The sequence below is a fragment of the Zalophus californianus genome, chromosome 11, assembly GCF_009762305.2.
Source record: "Zalophus californianus isolate mZalCal1 chromosome 11, mZalCal1.pri.v2, whole genome shotgun sequence".
NCBI lineage: Eukaryota > Metazoa > Chordata > Mammalia > Carnivora > Otariidae > Zalophus > Zalophus californianus.
In genome coordinates, this window is record NC_045605.1 from 100,315,353 (window position 1) to 100,340,457 (window position 25,105).

The window sequence follows — 25,105 nt, forward strand, 5'->3', positions numbered from 1 at the left end:
CCAGGGGCCTTCTGCTCCCATGCAGGGCTCTCAGCTGGGGATTGGGGAGTCGGTGGGGAGGAAGAGGAGGCACAGGAAGGAATGGAGGGAGAGGGGTGGTCTCGAGCCCCTGACCCCAGGACCAGGGGAGTGGATCAGGGTCTGAGGGCTCCAGCTCCACCTCTGGATCCAGGGTGCTGCAGGCAGATTCCCCCACTCCACTCCTGTGTCTGCTCCCCCAGGATGCAGCACCCTCAGGGACACACAAGCACGCATGAGCACACGCGCACCCACGTAGCAGCCCAAAGCCTGGAAAGCCACACAAGGAGTTGCCTTCAGCAGAGAGGTTTTATTTTTCTCTAAGATTATGCCCCAGAGAAATGTTTTATATGATGCCCATGGTAAAGCGCGGAGGGAGCCACCTCTAAGCGCCGAGCGTGACGGCCAAGGTCATGACCGGCTCATTCTTCACCTGGAGGCTTCCCTGGCGCAAAGGGCTCGGCACACACAGGCTTCACGGCCAGAGAGGTCCAAAGAAGTAGGGGACACACTTCCTCCCTCATCACATCACCTCCCCTGAGACCAGGTGTCTACCAAAGTCATGTGCTTCCTGCTCCGAAACCAAGAACTTCCGTGCGCCTTTGCTCAGGGCCTATAGGGCAGCAAGCAGCGTGGCGCCGGATAGTCTTCTCTTGCAAATCCAAGCAACTGCTAGCAGCTAAATGACTTTTATTAAAAACAAAAAAAGAAAGAAAACGTAATGGCTACTTAATATCAGTAGCCTGCACAGGCCAAGTGCTCCTGGACGCGGGGTCCTCAAATGTGGGGACAGATTAGCAAAGCATCACCGGGGCTGGAAAGCGAGAGCTTCTGAGCCTAGACGGTAGCAGGAGAGCCCCATTCCCGCCGGCACTCCCAGTACACCATGACGGGGTGGGCGAACGTCAACACAGTGGCAAGGATCAGCATCACATTCACCTGGGAGGGAGAGATGGGGCAGGTGAGGTCCAGAACTCTGAGCGGCCCCACAAGCAAAGGGGCCAGAATTGGGCCAGGTGCGCCTCTACATTCTCCTCAGACCCTACAGTGCCCGGGAAAAGCCTTCAGTTATTCAGTTATAGGGGAGGAACAGTGTGCCCATTTCACAGATGAAGAAACAGAGGTCTCGAGAGCACTCGATGACCTGCTCAAGGTCACACGGGAAGTTGGGGAGAGTGGCTGGAACACGCGTCTTCTGAATACGGTTGGAGTCGTCTGACACCACAAGCAAGAAATTCTCCCTGGTTTCTAGTTCAGTCCTGTTTTTTTCTCCCAATGACTGACTTAAACTCCTGCTCTACACGTTGCTGATCTTTTTTAAATGAGGCTAAGAAAGCTGTGCAATGGTCAGAAGGCTGAATTCAAAGTCAAAAGACTTCTGCTCCTTAGCTTTGTGCTTCTGAAATGTAAGTCACAGAACCCAAATCCCTGAACCTATGTCTTCAATCTGCAAAAAGGTGGAGAGCCATGCCCACCTCCCACCTCCCAGGGCCTGGGCCCACGAGCATCCCTCTGGCGTGGGGATGCCAGGGTGAGACCACAGAGCTCCTGCCCCTCGGACCAACCGTGGGAACCCATGCGTATTGTTGCCCCAGAGCCAGGGCCGGGCTCAGCCTGCGCCCACCACAAGCAGGAAATGTCTTTAAAGTTATAGGTTTTTACTTGGAATCTGTGAGAATTTTACATTCTCCTCCAGAATATGTCTATGTGTTTCCCCACACATAAAATATATTTTCTCCCCAAATCTCTAATAATATAGACCCTCTTGGAAGCCATGCCATGTTAGTCTTGCGGTTTCAGGTACCCCAGCCATAGGGCAGGGTACTCTGCTACCCGTTTGAGAAATAAGACCAAGGACGTACCCAGGTGCAGAAATAGTCCTGCAGGAACCATCTCAGGCAGATTTGGGGCGCCCCCTGCTGGGGCCCCACTGAGGTGTCCCAATCTGGATGTCCTTGCTGGTCTAAGGACAGGGCCACGCCCCCTCCCCCCGCCCCCCCCCCCCCGTACTCACGTAGAGCGGGTCATTCTGGAGGGGGCCTTTGATGAAGGTGAAGATAGGGAACTGGAGCAGAGATACAATGGCTGATAAGGCCATCAGCAGCCCAAAGAGCTTCCCAAAATGCTCCGAGGGGAAACTGGGGAAAGAGACAAACTGGGTTCCATTGAGCTCCCCAGACCCTCCCTCCAAGGAGGAACCTGGCCGTGGTGGGCCTGCATCAGCCACTTGTTCCCAAGTCCCCCATCCTAGGCCTGGCTTCACCCTCCCACGCCCACACAGACCTTCCCCCCTTCACCTTGACTCAAGCCACAGAACACAGAGAAGGCACTGTCCTGGGACCCAGACACAGGCTGTGCTTGGAGAGGTCTCAAGGAAAAGACAGATACATAAACAGACCACTCTCTGCTGGATGATGCATACACTGGCAAAGGAAGCAAGAACAGAGTGCCGAGGGCACAAAGAAGGAAGACCCTCTCTTCCTCACTCTTCCCTGAGACAGTTGAACCAGAAGTGGACCTTGGAGGGCAAACAGGAGTTCGCTAGGTAGATAAGAGAGGCAGAGAGGAGAGCTGATATGAAGGCTCAAGTTCGTGAATGCTCTATCCTCTCCACCAGCCTCTAGCTCTACCTCACCCTCTACACCTGCTCCCAGAGCCTGCCTCCCTCAGTGGACCACCCCCAGGTCCATCCTCACCTCCTGACTTCTTTACCTCCAGCACACCTCCCTTTGCGCTGGCGCGTCCCCGTGGGATAACGCAGCCCAAGCCCACTTACGCGAGGGTGAGGAAGGCAGCGTTGCCCCCATATAGGAAGGAGCGGCTGATCACTTGCAGGATGAAAGTGACATACTGAAGGGGCAGGATGGGCACCGAGGCACAGAGGGCGAAGCCCAGGCACAGCAGAGATGTCAGAGCCAGAGAAGGCACGGCCGAGCGGAGGGCCACCGTCGTGGCCGAGGACCCTGGTCCGAAGGGGAGAAGAGGCTGTGTGGAGGCGAGCACGGCTTAGGGCGGGGACAGGACACAAAGATGGGAGAAGGGGGAGCCACCATCCACCCACCGTCCAGGCAGAAACCACTCCCTCCCAGGGCTCATCTCCAATCCATCAATGGGCACTGATCATTCACCCCCTGAATGCCATTCAAATGCATCCACCGCTCTCTACCCCCACCTGCTGTAGGTCTCCATCAACGCACGCCTGGATTGTGACAGTGGCCTCCTAGCAGGGGCCATGTGCTCTGGCCCCTCCACCCCACAGCCAGGTAAGCCTTGGGGCACTGGGCGCACTCGGGTGATGGCAAGAGACTGCAAACAGCTGCCGACCAGCCGCTGCCCAGGCCAGGCTGCATCCATGTCGATGGATGGAAGGAAGGAAGGGCGTGGGAAGGAAGGACGGACGGAGGAAGCGGGGGAAGGAGGGGCAGCGGCATTCAGCAGTCGTATTGTTACTAACAGCATTGATATTGCGAAGCCAGGCGTTATGCATAAACTACATTTTTTAAAATGCTATATATATGGGGCGCCTGGGTGGCTCAGTCATTAAGCGTCTGCCTTCGGTTCCGGTCATGGTCCCAGGGTCCTGGGATCGAGTCCCACATCGGGCTCCCTGCTCCGCGGGAAGCCTGCTTCTCCCTCTCCCTCTACCTGCTTCTGTTCCTCTCTCCCTGTGTCTCTCTCTGTCAAATAAATAAATAAAATTTTTAAAAATAAATAAATAAAATGTTATATATGTGTATGTGTATATAGCAGCATACGGCAGATGTATCTACCCTATACGTACATGGCATTGTTAGGAACTATGATCTTCAGAGGAAAAGAGACACAGATATAAAATCAAGAGTAAAATCAAAATAAACTATGAATTAAAATATCAGTACATCTTACCTCTACCCAAGGCCTAAAAGCACAGACGACCCAGGAGAATTGGAAGCCCGGGCATCCAGACTGCAGTCTCTAAATACCATTTCCCACTTAACGGGACCCAGGGCTACTTGGAGAAACGGCTGTTTCAGGTCCGGGGCACCCCCTGAAACAGCGCCGAACATCTCACTGTGCTAGAGAATAAGACACTCTCTAAATCTGATGGCGGCGTGTTAAAGGATGCTGATTCTGCATTGGTAAAGTGCCCGATAGCCAGAGATGGACTGATCGGAGCATACAGAAGAATCATGACTTAAACAGACTGAAACCCATCAAATATATTTAAAATGAGGCTTTAAAACAGAAGTGACATTAGGGGCGCCTGGGTGGCTCCGTCAGTTAAGCGTCCAACTTTTGGTTTAGGCTTAGGTCATGATCTCAGGGTTGCAAGATTGAGCCCTGCGCCGGGCTCCAAGCTCGGCGCAGAGCCTGCTTGAGATTCTCTACCTCTCCCTTTCTCTCCACCCCTCCCCATGCTCCCTCGCTCTCCCCCTCTCTAAAATAAATAAATAAATCTTTAAGAATAATAATAACAGAGAAATGACATTAAAAAGTAAATCAGGGCGCCTGGGTGGCTCAGTTGGTTGGGCGACTGCCTTCGGCTCAGGTCATGATCCTGGAGTCCCGGGGTCGAGTCCCACATCGGGCTCCCTGCTCGGCGGGGAGTCTGCTTCTCCCTCTGACCCTCTTCCCTCTCGTGCTCTCTATCTCTCATTCTCTCTCTCTCAAATAAATAAAATCTTTTAAAAAAAAGAAAGCTTTTTTTAAAAAAAAAGTAAATCAATTAGTTAAATTAAATAAAAGAGAAATGACAAGTCATCCCCCCAGAGGTTGCTAGGGCACCCAAGTCGTTAATCTGAAACTGGTACATGGAGGAAAAACCAAGCACTTGTTTCAGGGTACGAAGCAGTCAATGAGGGGAAGCTTTTCTTTCTAGAGGAACTCTAGCAATTAAAAGCAGAAGGAAAGACAGAAATAGAAAATCTCCATTTTGCAATCCTAATAAAATAATGGATGCCGGCAGTGATCACCCATAGCTACTAAAATCATTACCCGTGCAGCTGATGGGAAACTCTGTCCTGGGTGGATCAGACTGACAATGTCTGGATCCACCGATCAATCCTAACATCGTAAGAACAGGGACAGTCGGGACCGGGGGCCCTGCCGCCAGGAGCCAGAGGAAGCCCGCAGCATCACCTCCCAAGCCTGCTTGCCAAAAAATCCTCAACGGCATCTCCTCAAGCCTCCAATCTGCCTGTTTACAGGAAATACCCAATCAGCGAAACATTTTTAAGTGATACCAAAAGATGCCAAATCCAATCTGGAGGAAATCTGATAGAACAAATGACCCAGTTTCTTCAACAAATAAACAACCAGAAAAACAAAAGGTGGGGGGAGGGGAGGGGACACACAGATTGAAAAAGACAGAGTAAGGCCATCGACGGAATACACGGCATGGACCCTGTGTGCGTCCTAATGTGAACAAACCAACTATAAAAAGGCATATTTGAGACACTTTGGGAAATCTGAACAGGACTGTGTGTTAGAGAGTACTAAGGAATTACTGGTTTTTTTAAATGATAATGATATTATGGTGATGTTTCAATAAAAAGGGCCTTATTTGTGAGAGACACGGACTGAAGTATTTACAGATGAAATGATCTGACTCCTTCGATTTGTCCTAAAATACCCCCAGCAGGGGTAGAAGGGGCAGCACCGGGGAAGGGGGGTACCTCAGCACCCCTCTGTTCCTCCAGGCACGTCCAAGGGTCGTGTCCATGCTCCTAGGCACAGCCACCTGCCCCTCCCCCATTCAGCCCCGTCTCCTCGGCACCCCAGACAGCTCGAGTTCCTTTCGGGGATTCTTCAAGGTTTTGCTCGCTCTTCATCACCTTGACCCCCCTGTATTCCTGGGCTGCTCTCCCAGGGCCCTCCTCTTCATCTCCTCTCTTCTTGCTCATCCTTCAGGCCTCGGCTTAGAAGCCACTTCCTCCAGGAAGCCTGCCGGGACATCAAGCCCATCCTCACCCAGAATAGGCTAAGTGCCCTTCTTTGTGTCCCCATCGCCCCCTCTGAGCTGACTTCACGGCTGGTGACGCCTGATTGCTTGCCCTTCATTCTCTAGACTGAGGACGGCCTGAGAATGAGGGCCTATCGGTCTGGTCCATGGTGGAATCTGGAACTACGGCTGGCACATAACAGACACTCATCGACTAGTGGATGGATGCATGGATGCATGGATGGATGGATGGATGGATGGATGCATGGATGGATGCATGGATGCATGGATGATGCATGGATGGATGGATGCATGGATGGATGGATGAATGGATGCATGGATGGATGCATGGATGCATGGATGCATGGATGCATGGATGGATGGATGGATGCATGCATGCATGGATGGACAGATGCAAGGAGAAAAGGATTAAGAACAAAAGAGAAGGTGGCTCTGGCCATGCCTGAAGATTCCTCCCCTCCTGGTTCCGCGACCCTCTGCAGCCCAGGCCTCACCTGTGTTTTTGGCTTCCTTCTGGTACTTCTGCTTGAGCCGGTCCATGAGCAGGCCGTTCCAGGGGGCACACAGCACCCCGAAGAACTGAGTAATGGCGAAGGCATTTGTGTAGGTGCTGACTGCAGAGGGCAGAGAGGGGCTGGGTGGTAAGACATTTCCAGCACTGCCTTATAGGAGAGGACTCTCCCAGCCTGCCCTTGCCCTGCCTGTCCCTCCTCCCCACACCCCTGCACAGACCTTCCTCCCTGCGGAGCTCAGCACTGGGGCCTCCAGGATCCAAGTCCCCAGCTGCGCCGCACAGGTGGGCCGCCCCCCAGCCCCTACCACGCACCTAGCGCCCTGTCCCCGCCCGCCAGGTTGGCGAGCAGCGGGTTGAGGGTGCCGATGAAGAGGTAATGCCACAGCTGTATCACGGACAGCCACACCAGGTGGAAGGCAAAGCGCTGGGAGAGTGCGTAACGCCAGAAAGAGCGGTGCTCCTGCTTCTTCCCTGGTTCCAGGGTCTCTGCAGGGAAGGAAGGATCTGGGCATGAATCACAAGAAAGCAGGGGAGCGGGGTGGGCAGGATCCTCTAAGGAGGGAACTCACCTCCTCTCCCTCCCGGACCCGGACCCGCAGCTGCCTGCAACCAGCTCGTCCCGCCTCTACAGCTTTGTTATCCCGCCCCACGACCCTCAGTGACCCACCCACGTCCTCCTCTGTCCTCCCGGAACCCGGTCTGTCTTTCGCAGCTTGGACCCGATGACACTTCCTGGACCAGCGCTTTCGCAGCCAGGACGGTGAAGAGAAAGACAAGAAGGGAACGTGGACGTTCGAGGAGAGGGGAGTGTCAGGGGCGGCCAGCCACTGTCCCAGCGGCCCCACGCCCCTTCCCCTGCTTTCCGTACCGGGATTCTGAGTCTGTTCTGGAAGCCGGGCCCTGCCTCAGTTCTCACGGTCCGGGTGGGACCGTGAATCAGCTGCCCTGTTCCTCACCCAGGGCTGACGGGTTCGATCGCTGACCGGCCGTGATTTTAGTCTGGGGGTCCCCAGAGGCATCCGGGCTCTCCTCTTCCCGGAGCCTGACAAGTTCATGTTTCCCTTGGTTCTCTGAGCTTCCCAGAATCCTGTTCTCGCTTCTACCTTGCCAGCAGTGGTTTGTGATGTTTGTAACCAAAGACCCAGAACAGACGGTGCGGGGGGGGGGGGGGGGGGGGGGGGGGGGGGGGGGGGGGGGGGGGGGGGGGGGGGGGGGGGGGGGGGGGGGGGGGGGGGGGGGGGGGGGAGGCAGGAGCGGGGAGGAGGTATGAGGAGCCGAGGAGAGAGAAAAGAGGGACAGAAAGAGAAGACGCAGAAGCCGTGCCCCTCCGTGGACCCTCCGTAAGAGGCGGGCAGGGCAGGGCAGTTGAGAAGCCCTACAGGTCCTCTGACGGACCTTTCCTGATGCTATGTCCCCGGGGCAGCTCCAGAAGCAGAGAACCAGGCCGGCCGTGGGGAGAAGTCAGGGTCCGAAAGGCAGATGGGTTAGCCAGAGGGGCTCACCTTCCTTTGCTGGAAGGAACTCCTTGGACTGCATCTCCACCTTATCGGACTCCGCTGTGTTCTTCTCTCCCTCAGTGGTGTCAGTCCTGGAGTGCAGGCTACGGGACACAGAAGCCCCCAACCCAACCCAACTCAAGGACTGTGAGCCGAGCCTGAGATTCAGGCCGCAGGGAACAGTGCGGGGGCTCCCGAAGTTCACCATACTTTGGAGACACCTTTCAACGGCCCTTCCACCCAGGCCACAGCCCAGGCCAGTTAAATCAGAATGTCTGGGCATGGGATCCAGGCTTCCAAATTTTTTTTAAAAATTTTATTTATTTATTTATTTTAGAGAGAGAGAGAGCAAGAGCAAGGGGAGGGGCAGAGGCAGAGGGAAAGAGAAGCAGACTCCCCGCTGAGTGGGGAGCCCGACAAGGGGCTCAATCTCACGACCCCGAGATCACGACCTGAGCCCAAATCAAGAGTCAGATGCTCAACTGACTGAGCCACCCAGGCACCCCCCAGGCTTCCATATTTTTTCAAAGATCTCTAGTGATTCTAATATGCAGCAAAGTTTGGGAACCACTGGAAGCGTGGGAAGAACAGGCCTGGGTTCGAATCCCAGTGCTGCCTCCTCCTAACTATAGAACTATGGTTCAGACTTAGCCTTTCTGAGCCCCTTTTTTCTCACTTGGAAAACAGAGATAAGGATATTTATCTGAGAGGATTATTGTGTAATGCAAATCAGAGGGCGCACGGGCAAATAGTAAGTGAGCAACAAATCAATGCCCCCCCCCCACCACCACCCGAGGTGCTGACTGCAAAACCGGTCACATTTCTTCACCTCCCCTGTTCTCCAACCTCTGCAATGGGTCTTGGCAGCCCTGACGGGGTCCCCAGCCCCTGTATCTGGGCTGGCCCCAGGAGCTGCTTCCACCAAGACAATACAGCAGAAGTGATGTGGGGCCAATTCTGAGAAACTCTGTGCACGTCTGCATGGTGTCTTGGAACCCTGGAACTAGCCTGATGGAGGAGGAGAGCCACGTGACCCAGACATCTTTGTCACCCCGAAGGACTGCCAGACAAACCCCACGTGAGGCCATCTACCCCAGCTAGCCTAGCAGATGACCAGAGGCCTGAGCGAGCCCTGCCAACACCATCCAGGCCCATCTCTGATCAGCAGAACTAGCCAGCTACCCACAGACTCATGAAAAACAATAAAAATGCTGAATGGCTTAGACCACTGAGTTTGGGAATAGTTTGTTACACAGCAACAGCTGATACACCCCTGGCCCAGTCTTGCTGTCCTGGGACAGGTCTCCTCTGCCTTGCTAGCACATCTGTCCCACCCCTGGCTTCCCGCTGCAGATCAGGTGGAGGGCTCGGGCCCACGGTCGCCAGACCACAGTCCTTACCCGTAGCTGTAGTTGGGGGGCAGTGGATAGGGGATGTGGCCTCGGGGCATCAGGAGGAAAGTGCGCCCCACGTGCCAGGCACTGCAGACTGAGAGAAAGATGAAGGAGGCCCTGAGGCTGACGCCCTTTTCATAAAGCAGCTGCAGAAGGAAGAGGAAAAGAGTCAGCATGACACCCGTATTCGTGGCAACATTATTCACAACATCCAAACGGTAGAAGCAAACCAAATGTCCACTGGCAGATAAATGGGCCAACGAACTGTGGCATACACATACGACAGGATAGCATTCACCCCAAAAAAAGTCCTGACACAGGCTACAGTGTGAACTTGAGGCCATCACGCTGAGGGAAATCAGCCAGTCACAAAGGGATCAATACCGCATGCTGCCACGCACATGAGGGGCCCAGAGCCATCCAAGTCACAGAAACAGAAAAGATAATGGTGCTCGCCAGGGGCTGGGGCCAGGACCTGGGGGGGTGGGGGACAGGAAGTCACTGTTTAATTGGCACAGAGTTTCAGTTTTGCAAGGTTGCAAAGAGTTCTGGAGATGGATGGTGGTCATGGTTGCACAATATGAGTGAACTTAATGTCACTGAACTGTAGACTTCAGAATGGTTGAGGGCAAATTTTATGTTCTGTGTGTTTTACCAAACAGAAAAGTCAGTGTAAGCAGCAGGGGCTGGGACCCCAGCCTGTCAGAGGCTCCTGCCCCCCATCCTGAACGCTGATCAAGGACACCTGATGCACACATAGGCTCACCCTCACCCCACGGTTCGACCAGCTGGGGCATGGTCACCCATCCCCACAGGCTGGGAGACTCTCCTAAAGTGGCTTCTCAGAGATCTGCTAGCCCGCTCCTTTTTTTTTTTTTTTTTTAATAGCAGCAAAGTTCTTTCTCTTAAACAAAACTTCACACAAAAATTCAACTTATGAAACACATCAGCGGGAAGCGGCCCAATCATCTTCCCGCTCATTCTCCTTGGTGACCGACCTAACACCGCAGAGAACCCGTCAGGGTTCCTCAACACCCAGTTTGGAAACCATTGATCTAGCCCCCCCTCCTCCTTTTACAGAGGGTCAAAGTGAGTTCCAGAGAGGTGCAATGAACTGCTCAAGGTCAGAGTCAGAAGCAGCAAGGTCAGATTAAACTAAGAGCTCAGATCCTGCTCGGACACTCTCTCTCCTTCCAATTCTAAGGAGACAAAAGAGAAAGGAAGGCAGACCCAGGGGAAGGAGGGAGAACCAGGAAACTGGCTCCTGTACCAGTGGTTGAGAGTCTTGAGTAAGTGCCCCTGAGGCTCAGCCTCTGGGTGGCCCTCCAAGCCAAGGTGCTCATGGGACTAAGCTAGCTAGTCTCATGTCTCGTAGTGACTCCCAGAGATCCTCTTCTCTTCTCCCATAGCCCATGGGCTGTACCCACTGCCTCTGGCCTAACACAAAGCCTGGAGGGAAGTCCCAAGTTGGGCAGGACCCGCATTCCTCTCATTCCTTCCACTCACTCATCCTTCGTGTCCTCCAGCTGGTGGCCTCATAATCACAGCATGGCTGCCACAACTCCAGCTACCACATCATCCCACCACAACATTTGAAAAGAATAATTGGGCAGGGGGACCAAGGAGAAAGGCTTGCTTTTCAGCTCTGCTCTCACCTTCCATCAGGGAGGGGAAATGTCCCCTAAACTCTTCCAGGATACACACCCTTCATCTCATTAACAAGGACTGGATAATATGACCACCTCTACCCATCACTAACAAGGGGGAGAGGGGTTGCCCCCGTTGGCTTAGGTCAATCAGGATTCAACCTCTGGGCTGGGCACCTCACTGCCCAGGTGGAATTATTAGCAATGAAGAAGGTGGAAAGACTGTCAGGTCAGGTGGGGGCCGCTAACAGCACTGGAACAGCCCAGCCCCCAGATCCCCAACATCAGCCTTTGGGACAGCTGGAGAGGCCTCTGTGTCTGCCCCTGTTGCTCCCATTGGCCTCCTCTCACCTTCTAGTCCAAACCAGAAGCTCACAGGCGCAAACATCCCCCTCCATGGGGCTCCCAGCCTCTGCCCAACACCAGCCCAAGGGCATCACAGCGTCTCCCCAGAAATCCTTGGTAGGTGTAAAGAGCTTAATCACTACCAGGGGACACTCCAGAACCAGACAGGTCTGGGCTCCAAGTTCAAGTGCCACATTTACTGGCTGCAGGAGGGCTGAAGGAAAGAAATCATGCAAAGTTCACGGGATAAGCATCTGGCGCATGGAAGAGTGCAATACATGTTGCTCATTGGTATTTTTTACCTTGATGACAAGGAAGACTGCGAGGAGGAGTCAAATGCCCCGTTGTAGAGGGTGATGATGGTTGAGCGGTGTTTGCCAAAGAGGTTCCCAACCTAAAGAACACAGGCGTCACTTATTTCTGAGCTGGTTCTTCCCGGCCACGGGACACAGGCCAGGCCCTCATTATACCCAGACCCGCCTCCATCCCGGGAGCTACCGCCCTGGCTCCAGCCTGCCCCACTGGAGGTAGCCAGAGCAGAACAGCTCTTCTCCCTCCCTCCGCCCTCCCCGACCTCCGGCCAGGTGCCTGGGGTCAGGGCGGGCTCACACCTGCAGGTTGGTGATCAGAAACAGGATTCCTCCCACAGTGAGCATGGGCATGGCCAGGAAGAGCAGCAGGGCTGAGTCTGGAACAAAGACAGAGGTGGGGTGGTGTCATAGTGTAACCCAAACACAGAGCCCCAAACTCTGGCTCCCACCTGCTCCAAATTCCCAACAATCCTGGTGGCAGGGCCCCAATTCTAGCCAGGCTGCTAGCATCATTTGAGGACCTTAAGATGGTGGTCAGGGCTCCCCCAAATGTCCCTGCCGAGGGACCCTGAGGAGGTCTCCTGGGCCCAAAGGTGGTCCTCGGTCTGTGGCAGGCCTGGCTGTCCACAGGCAGAGACAAGACTCTAAGTGAAGCCACTGCTCCCTTCGTTCATTAAACCCCAAGCAGCCCCTCCATTCATGCTTGACCCTGTTGGGGAGAGAAACCTGGATTCGGCCCCCAAGTGCAGCCTCTAATTCACTGCAGGACTTGGAGCTGGATTCTGATCTGTGACTCAGTCACTTCATCCGTTAAATGGGAATCACAGTCCTGGCTCTTCCCATCTCATGGGGTGCTGTGAGAGCTGAACACGAACGGCCGTGGATCGTGGTTCCCTGGTCCATTAAACCCGGAGCACTTCCTCGGTGCCAGGCATCATGCTCAGCCAGCAGGACCGAGACACCAGGAAAGAGTGTGTCCTGTTACAAGTCTTGGCAAGGCGTCTCTCGGCCGCCCGTCCTCTCCTCCACACAATGCGAGACAAGGAGGATGAACCAGACTGAAATTCTCAGACTTTAGGAGTTTTCTCTGTCCATCAATCAGTAAAATGTGAAGCAAAAACTTCTGACCACAATAGGGCTGTCAACTTTTGCCCTACTAAATAAGGATATTTTTTAAAATGTAGGTTTTAAAAAAATAAATAAAGGTTAAAAAAATTATTATTTTTTAAATTATAGGATTTTTTTTTAAATAAAGGGTTATTTTTTAAAATAACCCTCCTTCATACTATCATTTTGTTTTTAAGAAGAGAACACGTTAACATACACAAGAGGAAGAACGTAATCTTTCGAATAAATTCTCTCTGAAGCAGTCCCTCCATTGGCCTTATTTTTTGCATTTCTTGGTTGACTAGACTGGTTTCATAGACCAACAATAACCCCCTCAAAGATCCTCTCGAGCTCAAAGCCTGTGGACCTCATCACCCTCTGCACCTGCCCCACCTAGCAGGTGCCCCTGAGCTTCATCCCTCCCACCCACCTGACAACACTCACCTGCAGAGGTGAAGGCTACGGTGAGCGTGGCACTGGTGTAGAGAAATCTGAAACGTACAACGGGAGATGGAAAGTGTTGTCCAAAGGGCAGAGTAGATAAGAGCCAAGGTCCTCCCACGTGGGGTCCCAACAGCCCAATCCCTTGGAGAAAGGGATTAGTGCCCGGTCTACAAAGCAAAACTTCTGAGTTCTAATTCCTCCTCGCTGTGTGACCTTGGGTAAGGCACTGTCCTTCTCTGGGCCTCAGCAGCCTTTACTATAAAAGGAAATGACTGACTTAGAAGTTCTAGGGCACTGTGATTTCAGGACCACAGTCCCAAGGTTATGGGGATCTCTTAGCAGTTTGGGGATCTTGCAAAGCATGGGATAATAGAAGCAGTGCCTAAGTGTGATGTTCCGATTTATAATAGGAAATATACATCTGGTCCCTGTCCCCGGTGCCTGACACAGGGCTCCTAAAACACCTGTAAATTCTTCAGTGATAAGAGTACTAAGAGCATCTTTGTTCTGATCAGGTGACTCTGCGTGGGTTCCTGGATGGCTCCCGGTGGGAGCTGGTCGCCAGAAAGACCAAGCCATAATTAGATACTTGGAATTTTCAGCCGGGCCCGCCCACTTCTGCAAAAAGGGGAAAGGGGCTGGAAATGGTTAATAAGTGGTCAAGCTTACAGGAGGAGAACTTCTGGGCTGGTGTATACAACCACATGCCAGGAGGATGACACACTCCAGACACCACCGGACCCAAGTTCCCGTGCTTGGGACCTTCCCAGACCTCACCCTACATATCTCCCCATCTGGCTATTTATCTGCATCCTTTATCATACCTTTTAATAAACTGGTAAACATACGTAAATGTTTCCTTGAGTTCTGTGAGCTGTTCTAGAAATAATCCAATCCAAGGGAATGGAGGTCATGGGAACCTCTGGTTTATAGCCACATCAGACCAGAGTTGTGGGTAAACTGGAGACCTATCCCCTGTGATTGGCATCTGAAGTGGGGGGCAGTCTCATGGGACCCAGCCCTTAACCTGTAGGATGTGAGGCGCTCTCCGGGGAGACGGTATCAGAACTGAGTTACATTGTAGGACACTCAGCTGGTATCACAGAATTGCGTGGTATGGGGAGACTCCACACACACACGTCATGATGGGATGTGTCAGAAGTGAATTGTTCTGTTGAAAGTCAAGGAGAAATGCAGGAGGAGGCATGTAGGATTTTCCAATAGAGTTGGTGTTGAAGTGGGATTTGCTAGAACGGCCCAGGCTCAAAGGAACATGTGCTTCGAGTAGAGAGAGGGGCTAAAGAGCCCCTGGCTCCTGGGTGACCACGGGGTGACCCATGGCGTGGAACAGCAGGTGCCCTGCAATCAGCCACTAAAGGGAGAAGTTACCAATTTGGGATTCAGAAACGGATCCAGCTCCCGAGGAGTGGGTTCACGGGATGCACAGGAAGTGCAAAGAAATAAGCGAAAGCTGGAAGATACAAGCGCTCGGTTATTGTGATCCGTAATAGCCAACACGAAATTAAAAGAGAGTGCCGGGTCAGCCCTGCATGCTAGACCAGGGTCAGATGGGGGTAAGTCTGAGCTTTGGCCATTAGCCTCGAAATCACCCCCAAGGGAAAAATGATGCAGGAACAACCAAAAGTCCCTCTAAGAACTCTGGTTCCCAAGAAGGTCGTCAATGTGGGAAGAGGACAAAACTCAACGGGGCGGGATGGTGCCATGCGAAGGAGCTGCTACATTTTGTGGAAGAGTATCCTCAGCTTCCCAGAGAACCTTTCCTGAGATGGAGTGGGAGCGTGACTAATTTGGGGGTGTCTTTGGTTTTGAATGCTGCAGAGTGGAAGGGCATGTCCGGGTTGCCGCGGGACCTAGAGCTCATGCGTGATCCACACACACAGGAGGCTGTTCCTGGGGGCACAGATAGGGGCCACTGTAAGGTCCCATGCCCCGTACAAAGGGAACATCCCAGATGGAGCCGCCCATAGGCTTTGTATGCAAGCCATGCGGGTGTGGCTTTACAGTGACCTGTGTCCAGGTCGTGGTAAATGCTGTGATGAAGGGGACCCCTTTCCCGTGGGCACCCCATAAAACCCATCGCTGCAAAAGGGAAAACCCAGTTTGGGAAGGCTTACTGAGTTTGCTGGCTCAGTTTCCCCTCCTGGGTCTTATAAGTGCTAATAAGTATATTAGGTTAATTAACAGAAGAATGGGGACAGGTGGAGGGGAGAATCAAGAGACTGGTCTTAGGGTAGACATTTTTAAATGGTTACTAAAGAATAAGGGGAGGAGCGCCTGGGTGGCTCAGTCACTAAGCGTCTGCCTTCGGCTCAGGTCATGGTCCCAGGGTCCTGGGATCGAGCCCCGCATTGGGCTCCCCGCTCGGCGGGAAGCCTGCTTCTCCCTCTCCCACTCCCCCTGCTTGTGTTCCTTCTCTCGCTGTGTCTCTCTCTGTCAAATAAATAAATAAAATCTTTTTTAAAAAATAAAGAAAGAAAGAATAAGGGGAATAAAGCAAATATTGATGGGAGTGGAACAAAGAGGAAACAGGAGAGTCGTGGGTTCATCCCTGCTGGGGGGAAATCTCCAGAGGGTTATAGAGATGTAAGATAAATGAAACAGACAGTTATTGGGGTTAAAAAAAGGTGTTAATACAGCACTGCCAAAGGCTGAGCGGGCCAAAGGGAACCCTGCCGGCCCCTGGCATTAAAGTGCCTGCAAACAAGTCCAATCTGTTTGTCCCAGTTTGAAAAAAAACATTAAAAGCCAGAAGACAGAGAGATCACAATGAGAAACCCAACCAGCAAGTGCTGGGGGCAACGGTTAAGCAGAGTCATCGGGTTCCAGAGGGACAGAAGGGCCAGGCTCCCTTGACTCTACCCCTCGCCTTGGCCCCGAAGCCTTTTGCACAGGAGTGGCCCAAATGGGAAGGGAGTAGAGAAGTTTCCAGGGCTCCTTTTTTTTTTTTTTTTTTAATTCATTTATGAGAGAGAGAGTGAGAGAAAGCATCACAGGGGGAGAGAGAAGCAAACTCCCCACTGAGCAGGGAGCCCGATGTGGGGCTCGATCCCAGGACCCCGGGATCATGACCTGAGCGGAAGGCAGACGCCCAGCAACTGAGCCACTCAGGCGCCCCAGGGCTCCTTGGTAAGGGAAGCGTCAGCCGGGCCACGGGCTTCAGTTAGACTGAGAGCACATAATAACATACCAGTCGGTAAGTTTATGAAAGCTGGAATGTTGAAACATGCACTCCATAAAGAAGTTGCTGTCTCCTTTCCCTGTTGTTTCACAACTAGATACTAGTCTGGCTGGGAACACCTCCCCCACCTAACTGCGGAAACCACCTGCTGACCAAGTCCTAAGGAGGCTGCCGGGAGGAAGGTCAGGGTTACTGGAAGAAGGGAAATGTTTATAGGAGAACCCGTATGTCTGAATAGGCTTCCAAGAAGAGGCTGTGAGTCCTTTAGGTGACTGGATCATGGGGCTGGACCCTGCGTGTGACTGGCTTCCCCGGCTAGCACTCTGGGGTGGGAGGTGTCTAAATCCAACTGGACATATGCACTGGGAGCCAGTAAGACTGCTCGAGCCCATGCGGTGTGGGAGAGAAGGCAGAGTGCTGGTCAGGCACGAATTCTCTGTGCCGTGACCCTCTGGGGAGCCCACACTGGGGCTTATGGCAAAAGTCTGTGGTCACCTCCCAGAAACAACTACTCGGACCTTGGACAAGAGAATTTCCATCTCTGGGGCATTTATCATCTTGCTATCAGACACTAATTGAATCCACACAGATAACTGAAGTACATAAAATGATCTTCAAACATGAAAGACCCACAATGTCTAGGATGGTATCGGAGAAATGCTCTAATGGGGATGGCAATGCCCAGAAGAATTCCATACTAAAAATAGCAGTGGTAAGACAGGATCGTGTTGCCTGGGGAATTGTAAGGATGAGCTACCACGACCAAGGAACCTCTTCGCCCCCCCCCCCCCCCCCCGGCCCCGCTCCCGCCACCAAGGACTGACTCTGGAATGTGTGGGGAGTGGCTGGATTCTACTGTCACTTGGATGGTGCCCTATAAAGAGCCCCCGACTGACCAACACAGAGCTACTTGGCTGTCTTCCCAGGTGAAGGGACAACCACATCCTGTTTGGAAGGCCATCACTCTGATCCAAAAAAGTAAACACAGATCAGCTCAGTGGGCTGAAGGAACCTCATGCTGCTGTCCTGGTAGAGAGGAAAGAAACCTCCGTGGAAAAGGCCCCTACGTTCGGGTTCTTACGGACCCACGGGCAGTGGCCAATGGCCTGGCTGTTTGGTCCTATAGGAAGGCAATGGAAACTCGGCCATACGGGGCACAGACCTGTGGAAATCACTATGGCATTTGAGGGGCACAAAATGGGAGGAACTAGTATGTTCGAACAGGCTGTATGTGAAGTGGCTGCCCCTCTCTCTCTCTCACCTGACCGTATATGAGGGATGGATACTGTGTCTGAGTGGGGAATGGCTCCCCCAAGAGTGTTGTGGTTAGAGGAACTTTCCCTCATGCTGCGGTCACAGGACCAGGGCTACCACTACCAGGGCTGGAAGCAGAGATGATTCCTAAGCAAGGAAATTAACTGTGTTCTTAACCATTATGTTATGATGCCTAAGTGCCCGGTGGGGCAGGCTGTACCTTCCCTCTGTCTGCCAAAATCGGGACAAACAGGGAAGGCAGCCATCTTGCCTGGTGGGAAAGAGAGCCCGCTTAGTTCTGCGACGGGGGTAACCTCGCCCTACCTGAAAGGGAAGACACTTGCTGGACGAGTATTCCAGACCAGCACAGGGGCCAAACCCAACATCCCTTCCAAAGGCGGAAGAGTTACGGTATCAATGGAGAGAAGGAAGATCAGAGTAAGGGGATGAATATGCAGGTTCTACAAGGAGGGAAATCCAGTATGACGTAAACACTCCAAAAGAGGCTCAGCGCAAGAGAGGATCTTGTCTCTTTGCTCAGTTATACCGGCTGCCTGAAGGGTAAAGGGATATATTGCTGAGACCCCTCCTGCTTTTGGACCCTGACAAGATCAAATGGAAGCCCGTGAGCATAAGCGGCCCTGGGAGACATTTTCAGATGGTATGATGATGGACTGGATAGTTACTAATGACTGTGTTTCTGTTAATGTGCCAGTGCCTTTCGACCTTTATGATTGTTTCTGCCACAAGGGATCCATGTCTGAAGACCAGGGGCTGCACTGTAATATTGTGGTTTACACAAAGAAATACATATTTTGTCTTTGTCCTGAGTCCCTGACACGGGGCTCCTAAGACCCTTGTAAACTCCATGATAAGAGCAAAATGAGCATTTTTTGTTCCAGTGGGGTGACTGGTAGGTTCCCAGATAGCTCCCAGATGGGGATTGGTCACCAAAAAGGCCAAGGATTGGTTAGGATTAGAAGTTTGGGATTTTTTTGGCAGCCCCTCTCCCCTGACCCACTTCTCTAGAGAGGGGAGAGGGGCTGGAAATGGTTAGTAACTGACCAAGCCTATGTGAAGAAGCCTCCATAAAATCCCACTAGGATGGGGCTCAGAGAGCTTCCGAACCTGTACGCTTTCATCTGTATCCTTTAATAAACTGGTAAACACAAGTGTTTCCCTGAGTTCTGTGAGCTGTTCTAGCAACTAATCCAGTCCAAGAGGGAGGAGGTCATAGGAACCGTGACTGGCAGCCAAGGCAGACAGAAGTGTGGGTAACCTTGGGGGGGACCCACCAACTTGCAATTGGCATCTGAAGTGGGGGGTAGTCTTGTGGGACCCAGCCCTCAACATGCAGGATGTGACACTCTCCCCAATGAGATGGTGTCAGAACTGAGTTAAATTGTAGGACAATCAAAGAATTGCTTAGTGTGGGGGAGAAACCCACACATTTGGTGACCAGATGTATCAGAAGTGAGGTGTTGTATGTGAAAGTAAAAGAGAAACACAGGGAAGACCGAGTTTTTCCTAACATACTAAGGCTGGAGAGGAGGCAGGGGACAAAGGAAGGGGTGGGAAGAACAGGAGACAGGGAGCCAAGCCAAGGACAGACTGAGATAAAGTCATTATACACCCAACGGCTTAGAGAGCAGGAACTTGCTTTATCAGCCAGCCCTCCAGTCCCTCTGTCTGATAACTCATTTTCCAAACATCTGCCAGGAGCCTCCTGCTCTTGGTCCTATCAAGGCCTTGGCAGGCCACTGCTCATCGCTGAAGCTGGCTGGCTACCGTGGCACTCTGTCTGAGCAAGAGGAGGTCCCTTCCCCTCCGTGAAACCCCCACTGTCTCCACTCCAGTGAGGGGGTCAGGAAATCCCACCGTCGGGGATACCCAGGAGACCTTACTAAGTCTCTGGGGAATGACGGGGGGTGGGGGATGAGATGACAATTAAGCCTGAGGGACCTGGATGTGAGGCCTGGTAGGATCCCTGAGTGACAATTTTCAGTTCCCCTATTTTAACCCAGGCGAGAACCCAGCCCTCAAAGGAAATCGGCCTGGGCTCCAGCTCAATTTGTGGATTTAGACAGAGTCTACATCCTGTGCTGTTTCTGACAGTTGCTGGGACAGGGCCGGGCAGGGCTACCCTGTTGCCCAGCTGGGTCTCCTCCAAGCACGGCTACTGCTAGAGGAATCCGTCTTGCCTATCTCTGCCCAGGCCGGGCCTTTGGGACTTACATGGCTATGAGACGAGCCACGGTGGTCTTGAACCTATCAAAGATGAAGCCAGCGGGGAATGTCATGAAGTTGTTCATGAAGGACCCCAGGGTGAAGATGAGTGAGAACCTCTCATCCTGGGCTTTGCAGTCTGGAGGAGAGAAAGGGAGATCTCAGGGAGTTGAAATGTGACAGCCTCAGGGGCTGGTACTTCCCTCCTCACCTCCTAGACCAAGGTTGGGGAGTTGGTGGGGAGGCTGACACTCCTCACCTCTCACCCCAGAAAGGCTGGCACTGGGGGTGGAGGGTGGGGGGTTGGAATCCCTCCCACCCCTTCCTACTACATGGGAACCACACTCTGCTTCCCTAGAGGAGTCCCTTACCAGCCTGCCCCGTGACATTGCCCATCGGCCCCGCGTCCGGCTCGCATAGCTCCTCAAAGTAATGCTCTGTCTTGAAGACAAACACCAGTGATGCCCAGCCAAAGAGGACTCCTGCAAAGCCAAGGCATTCCAGCAGCCCCGTCAGCAGGGTAGCCACTCGAAGGGGCAGACCCTGGCCTGGCATGGCCTGAGGTGGAGCCGATCCCCAAATCTCAGTGGGGGCCTCCCGGGCTGACCACAGGCGCTTCAAGGGCTGGCCTTTGGGCACTTGGAAAATTCCTCTGGCAAGCCCTTCTGTTCAAGTAGGCTCTGGTTCTGGCTTTTTTCGGGCCTGGGCAAGAAACAGCGGTGGGCAGTTCTCTGGATCCTGTGAAAGAAAGCAGAGGCTGCTTGGTACAGGGGGCTTGTGGGAAAGGTAGAGGTGGACAAAGCGTGCTGGGAGGGGTGCAGAAAGGGCCAACTGTTAGAAACAGCTGCAAAAAGCCTCGATACCCCACAATGGCAGCACCTGGGGACGCAGAAACTGAGTCCAGTTCTAAAGACTGTCCACAAAAATAGAAACAGCGGGCGACTGGGGTGGGGGGCGGTGGTGACACTTCACGGAGGTCTTCGCGGGCTCAAAACAATCTAGCAAAGTTAGCTGTCTTGTCTTCAGTTTACCGACAAGAGAATAAAAGGTCCATGGGATGTTGTCAACTTGCCCAAGGTCACATGGGCTAGTCAGTCACAACATAGGCCAGTCTAAAGCCCAAAATACCCAACTCCAACAGGACCTTCCGTGACCCTCTGCCCAGGGGGCTCCCGGGGGCCCGCGCCCCCGCCCCCCCCCCTCCCCGCGCGCGGCAGCCCGTGCACACTGCTCCTGCACGCGCACCCCCTCCGGCCCGCGGGCGCCGCCCCCACCCCCGCCCCGGGCCCAGGCTCCGCGGGGATCCCCGGCCTCCCACCCCGCGCCTCGCGGCCCCGGAGCCCTACCCGGCAGGCCTCCTCGCTGGCACTCCCGCGCCACCCGCGCCTTTTGGATTCGCGCTTCTCACCGCCCCGCCCAGCCCCGCCCCCACCCCCACCCCCCGCCCCGTCCGGAAGGGCCCTGACCAGCGGGGCGGCGTCTGGGGAGGTCCACCGGCCCCGTTCTCTAGCAGTTCCTTTCTCCCCCGGCTCACCATCTCTCGAGCGCTTGTCCGCCCAGGCCTGGTATCTTCGCTCCGTTACCTCCCTCCGGCCCCAGCCGCGCCTGTTTGCATCTCCGCATCTCTCTTGATCCTCATTCAGCCTCCTGGCCCCTTCGCTTCTCCTTCTGCTAACCAAATTCGTTTCAAAACCGTGGCTTGCACGGGCAGACCCACGGAAAAGAGCACAAACGCCCAGCACACACGGAGGACACAGATGGCTACCTGCGGAGGCACGGACGCACACGCGCACCCTATTCCAGGTGCTTTACCTTGCCCGCTTGAGTGGCCACAGAATACATGTTTGCCCATTTGCCCACCAGCTCAAACCTCGGTCCTGATCTCAGGCTCCCAGGGCTGCCAGCCATTCCCGCCCCCCGCCCCGCACAGAATCAGGGAGCCGAGTACCAGGACTGAACAGCTTTCCAGAAGCCAGCCCCACCCCCCGCCCTGGTGGGGTGCCCTTGCCTTTTCACCCCCAAGGATCCCTTTGATTACTCCCTGCCTCACCCCCAGCCCAGGTTCTGAAAGATTTTACCCGCCAGACTGCGTTAATTAAGTATTCATTCATTGCTCCATTTTTTATTAATCAAAGACATATATAATTGCCATTGGAGCTTGTGATCAACGTGAGAAAGGCCGCTGAGCCAGCTGTGTTGCTATCATTCCGGCCCAGAGCAAGTGAGCTGACAGCTTCCTTGGCCTGTGCAGCCATTGCCCCCATTAAAAGCTGAATTTGGAGGAGAGCTTCTTGCATATTCCATGCAGTCTGCAGACCTCCATGCCCAGCCTTCTGGACTTCCCCTGGGACCAGGGACTCAAGCTATTCCAAGTGCACACTTCTTTTGGATGAGAAAGAAATAAGAGGTTAGAACCACGGGCAGCCAGAACCAGAGAGTATTTTCCAGATAAAAGCACCAAGGATAAAGAAAGCGTGACCACCAAAGGGACTGACTGCATGGGGTAGGGGCACTCTGGGCCTGGACCCAGGCACTCACCGCTCACAAAGCCCCAGGCATGCTCTTTGGCTGCCCCACCTGAAAGATGAGGACTGCAGTACTTTAATTACAATATTTGTCAAGAAATATGAGGTGAGTTTATGAAGTCCTTGCAGGTATGGTAGGTAGTCCCCAGACTGCGGACGGTACTGGGCTCCCCCGTTTCCGGATATGAAAACAGCCAGAGAAGCAGCTTTGAGCGGGGACTTCAAAGGAATTTGACCAAGGTCACTCCACAAAGTCGCCAGTGTCTGCCCGACTCCCAAACCTGTGCTCTTAACCCTCCCAGTCTTAACATCGGGTACTCGGACATTAGAGAAAAGGAATCTTGTCTTTAAAAAATGAATTGATGGGAACAAACCATAAGAAAATAGAGCAGCCTGGGACAAACAGGCCTTAAGATGTCAGATTTTTCCATCTTACGGCAAGACACAAAGACACTGAAATTAATTCAAGCCCTCTCTCCTGCTCTGGCTTACATATTGGTCTCCCACGGACCTGGGGGATCAGTGAGTGTGGAAGTAGCAAGGGAGGAACAGAAAAAGTCAAAGCAGAGAGAGAGAGAGAGAGAGAGAGAGAGATTTTAGAATGTAAATCGGCAAGAGCAGTCGGAAAGGCCCAGCTCACAGCTGTCTGTACATCCAGGACTGGAGCTCGGGACTTGGCACAGGTGGCCAGGGCCTTTGTCCCCTTGTATCTTGTTCTCTCTGTCATGGTTCTCAGCATCCCCACCCCCACCCCCAAAACCCACCTCAATGTCTGCAGGAGGCACTGCCTCTCTCTAGCCGTGCGGCAGACTTACTGAAACTGTTGGGACAGAATATTAGAATGTTCTCTGAACCGTTCCCGTTTGATTCGGTTCGAGTTCCAGCAGCCAGCAGAGGCAGATGCTACCCTCCTCCCTCCCCTGCCTTGCTCCGATGAGGATTAATGTGTAACATCAGAGAGAGGAGTGATTATAACAAGGTCTGACAGGGCGCCCGATGTCTTCATTCCTTTGCTCTTCGCTTCCTTCCTTCCCCTTCACCCTGCGTCTTTTTCTTATTGATTGATTTCACTCGACAAATAGACGTGGTGCAACTAGGCTTTGTGCCCGGGGTGAGGTTTGGAGAGAAGAGATTCAGCGCCTTCCCTCAAGGATCTCATTCTTGAGTTGAGGAGACAGACAACAAAACCCCAGCAGAAGGCAAGCCCAGCACATTCAGAGGCATGGAGCCTTGACGGAGGGAGAACATTCAGGAACCAGCGAGAGCGGAGACTGGCCACGGGAGTGGCAGTGCTTGAGGCTGGAGCGGCCAAGCTAAGTGAAGGCATTTGGACTTGGGCCCATATCAATCATGTCCTATTGATCCTACCCCATAATACACCTCCTATCCATCCTTGACCACTGCCCTGCTCAGACGCTCACCGTCTCTCACCCGGACATTGCCTCCTTCCACACCCTCCCTGATCCGCTGCAGCCTTTGATTTCCATGGTTCCCAGCTGGTGACACTACTTGACCGCTGAGAGGCCAGAGTTCCAGTCAGCCAGCTGGTGCGGGCCAGTCGGGGTCCTGGGACACTAGCCATGGGACATTACTGCGTTGGAGCACTGAACTGGATCTCTCGCCTCCCACCCAAGTACTGGTGCTGAGGGGCTTTTCCTTCCCAGGACCATGTCTGGATATCCAGGCTCCACCCTATGGGTGTTTTTATGGCAACGGGGCATATTTATTTAGGTCAGGGAAGAATGGTTTGCCAAACAAGGCAGTATGAAGGAGCTGCCCCAAGCTATCCCCTGGGGCATAAGCAGTGGCTAGTCTTCAGCTGGGCCACCTTCCAATGCAAGCCCCCCCCACCCCTCACCCCCAACCCCCAAACCCATACCCCCCCCCCGGCACTGAGCTCTTTCCTGAAGCCACATACTCTGTCCCGCTCCACATCCCTTCCTAAGTTTTTATATGTGGATACACTGTGAGCCATTCGTACAAAGGGTTTTAATTGTTGATATGCCAAATGAACAAACAAAACAGAACATAAACTTCTTGTCCTTTCAAGATCTGGGTTCATGCATTTCAAAATGTTTGGTTTTCCCAGCTTGGGTCTTGAATGAGGTTTCAAGAGCTTGTTTTGGAAGACAAAAGTAAGCAAACATTTTCTCTTTCATTTCAACTGAGGGGAAAAATACTAATCATTTTTTTAAGATTTATGTATTTATTTTAAAGAGAGTGGGCGTGCGGTGGAGAGGGGAGAGAGATGGGGAGAGAGAATCTCAGGCAGACTCCCTTCAGTGCACAGAGCCTGACTCGCTGCTCGATCCCACGACCCCTGAGATCACGACCTGAGCTGAAACCAAGAGTCGGACGCTCAACCCACCGAGCCACCCAGGCGCCCTGAAAAATACTAAACATCTTGAGGCAATGCCAAAACAAAACAAAACCCACAAGCTGATATTGGGCCACTTACTGGTCTTCCCAACTCCTCTGATTTCAGTTTCCTCATCTATGAAATTGGAATCAGGTTGTTGTATGGATTAAAGATCAGGTAAGGAAATCACCCAGTCAGTACACTGGCTAATTAATAAATAGCAGCTAGGGGCGCCTGGCTGGCTTGGTCGGAAGAGCCTGCAACTCTTGACCTCGGGGTCATGAGTTCCAGCCCCATGTTGGTTATAGAGATGACTGAAAATAAAT

General features: G+C 53.2%; 1 protein-coding gene across 1 annotated transcript; it reads right to left on the reverse strand.

Annotated features, from left to right (window-relative positions):
* Nucleotides 1-722: 722 nt before the first annotated feature.
* Nucleotides 723-21,545, reverse strand: SLC43A3 (solute carrier family 43 member 3). Its single transcript, XM_027581195.2, is given in 14 exon segments — nt 723-957; nt 2,033-2,156; nt 2,795-2,981; nt 6,454-6,573; nt 6,786-6,959; nt 7,976-8,073; nt 9,370-9,509; nt 11,657-11,679; nt 11,682-11,748; nt 11,966-12,042; nt 13,217-13,263; nt 19,905-20,034; nt 20,267-20,633; nt 21,430-21,545. Coding segments are annotated over 13 exon segments (1,473 nt in total). The 5' UTR covers nt 20,451-20,633; nt 21,430-21,545; the 3' UTR covers nt 723-855.
* Nucleotides 21,546-25,105: the final 3,560 nt, after the last annotated feature.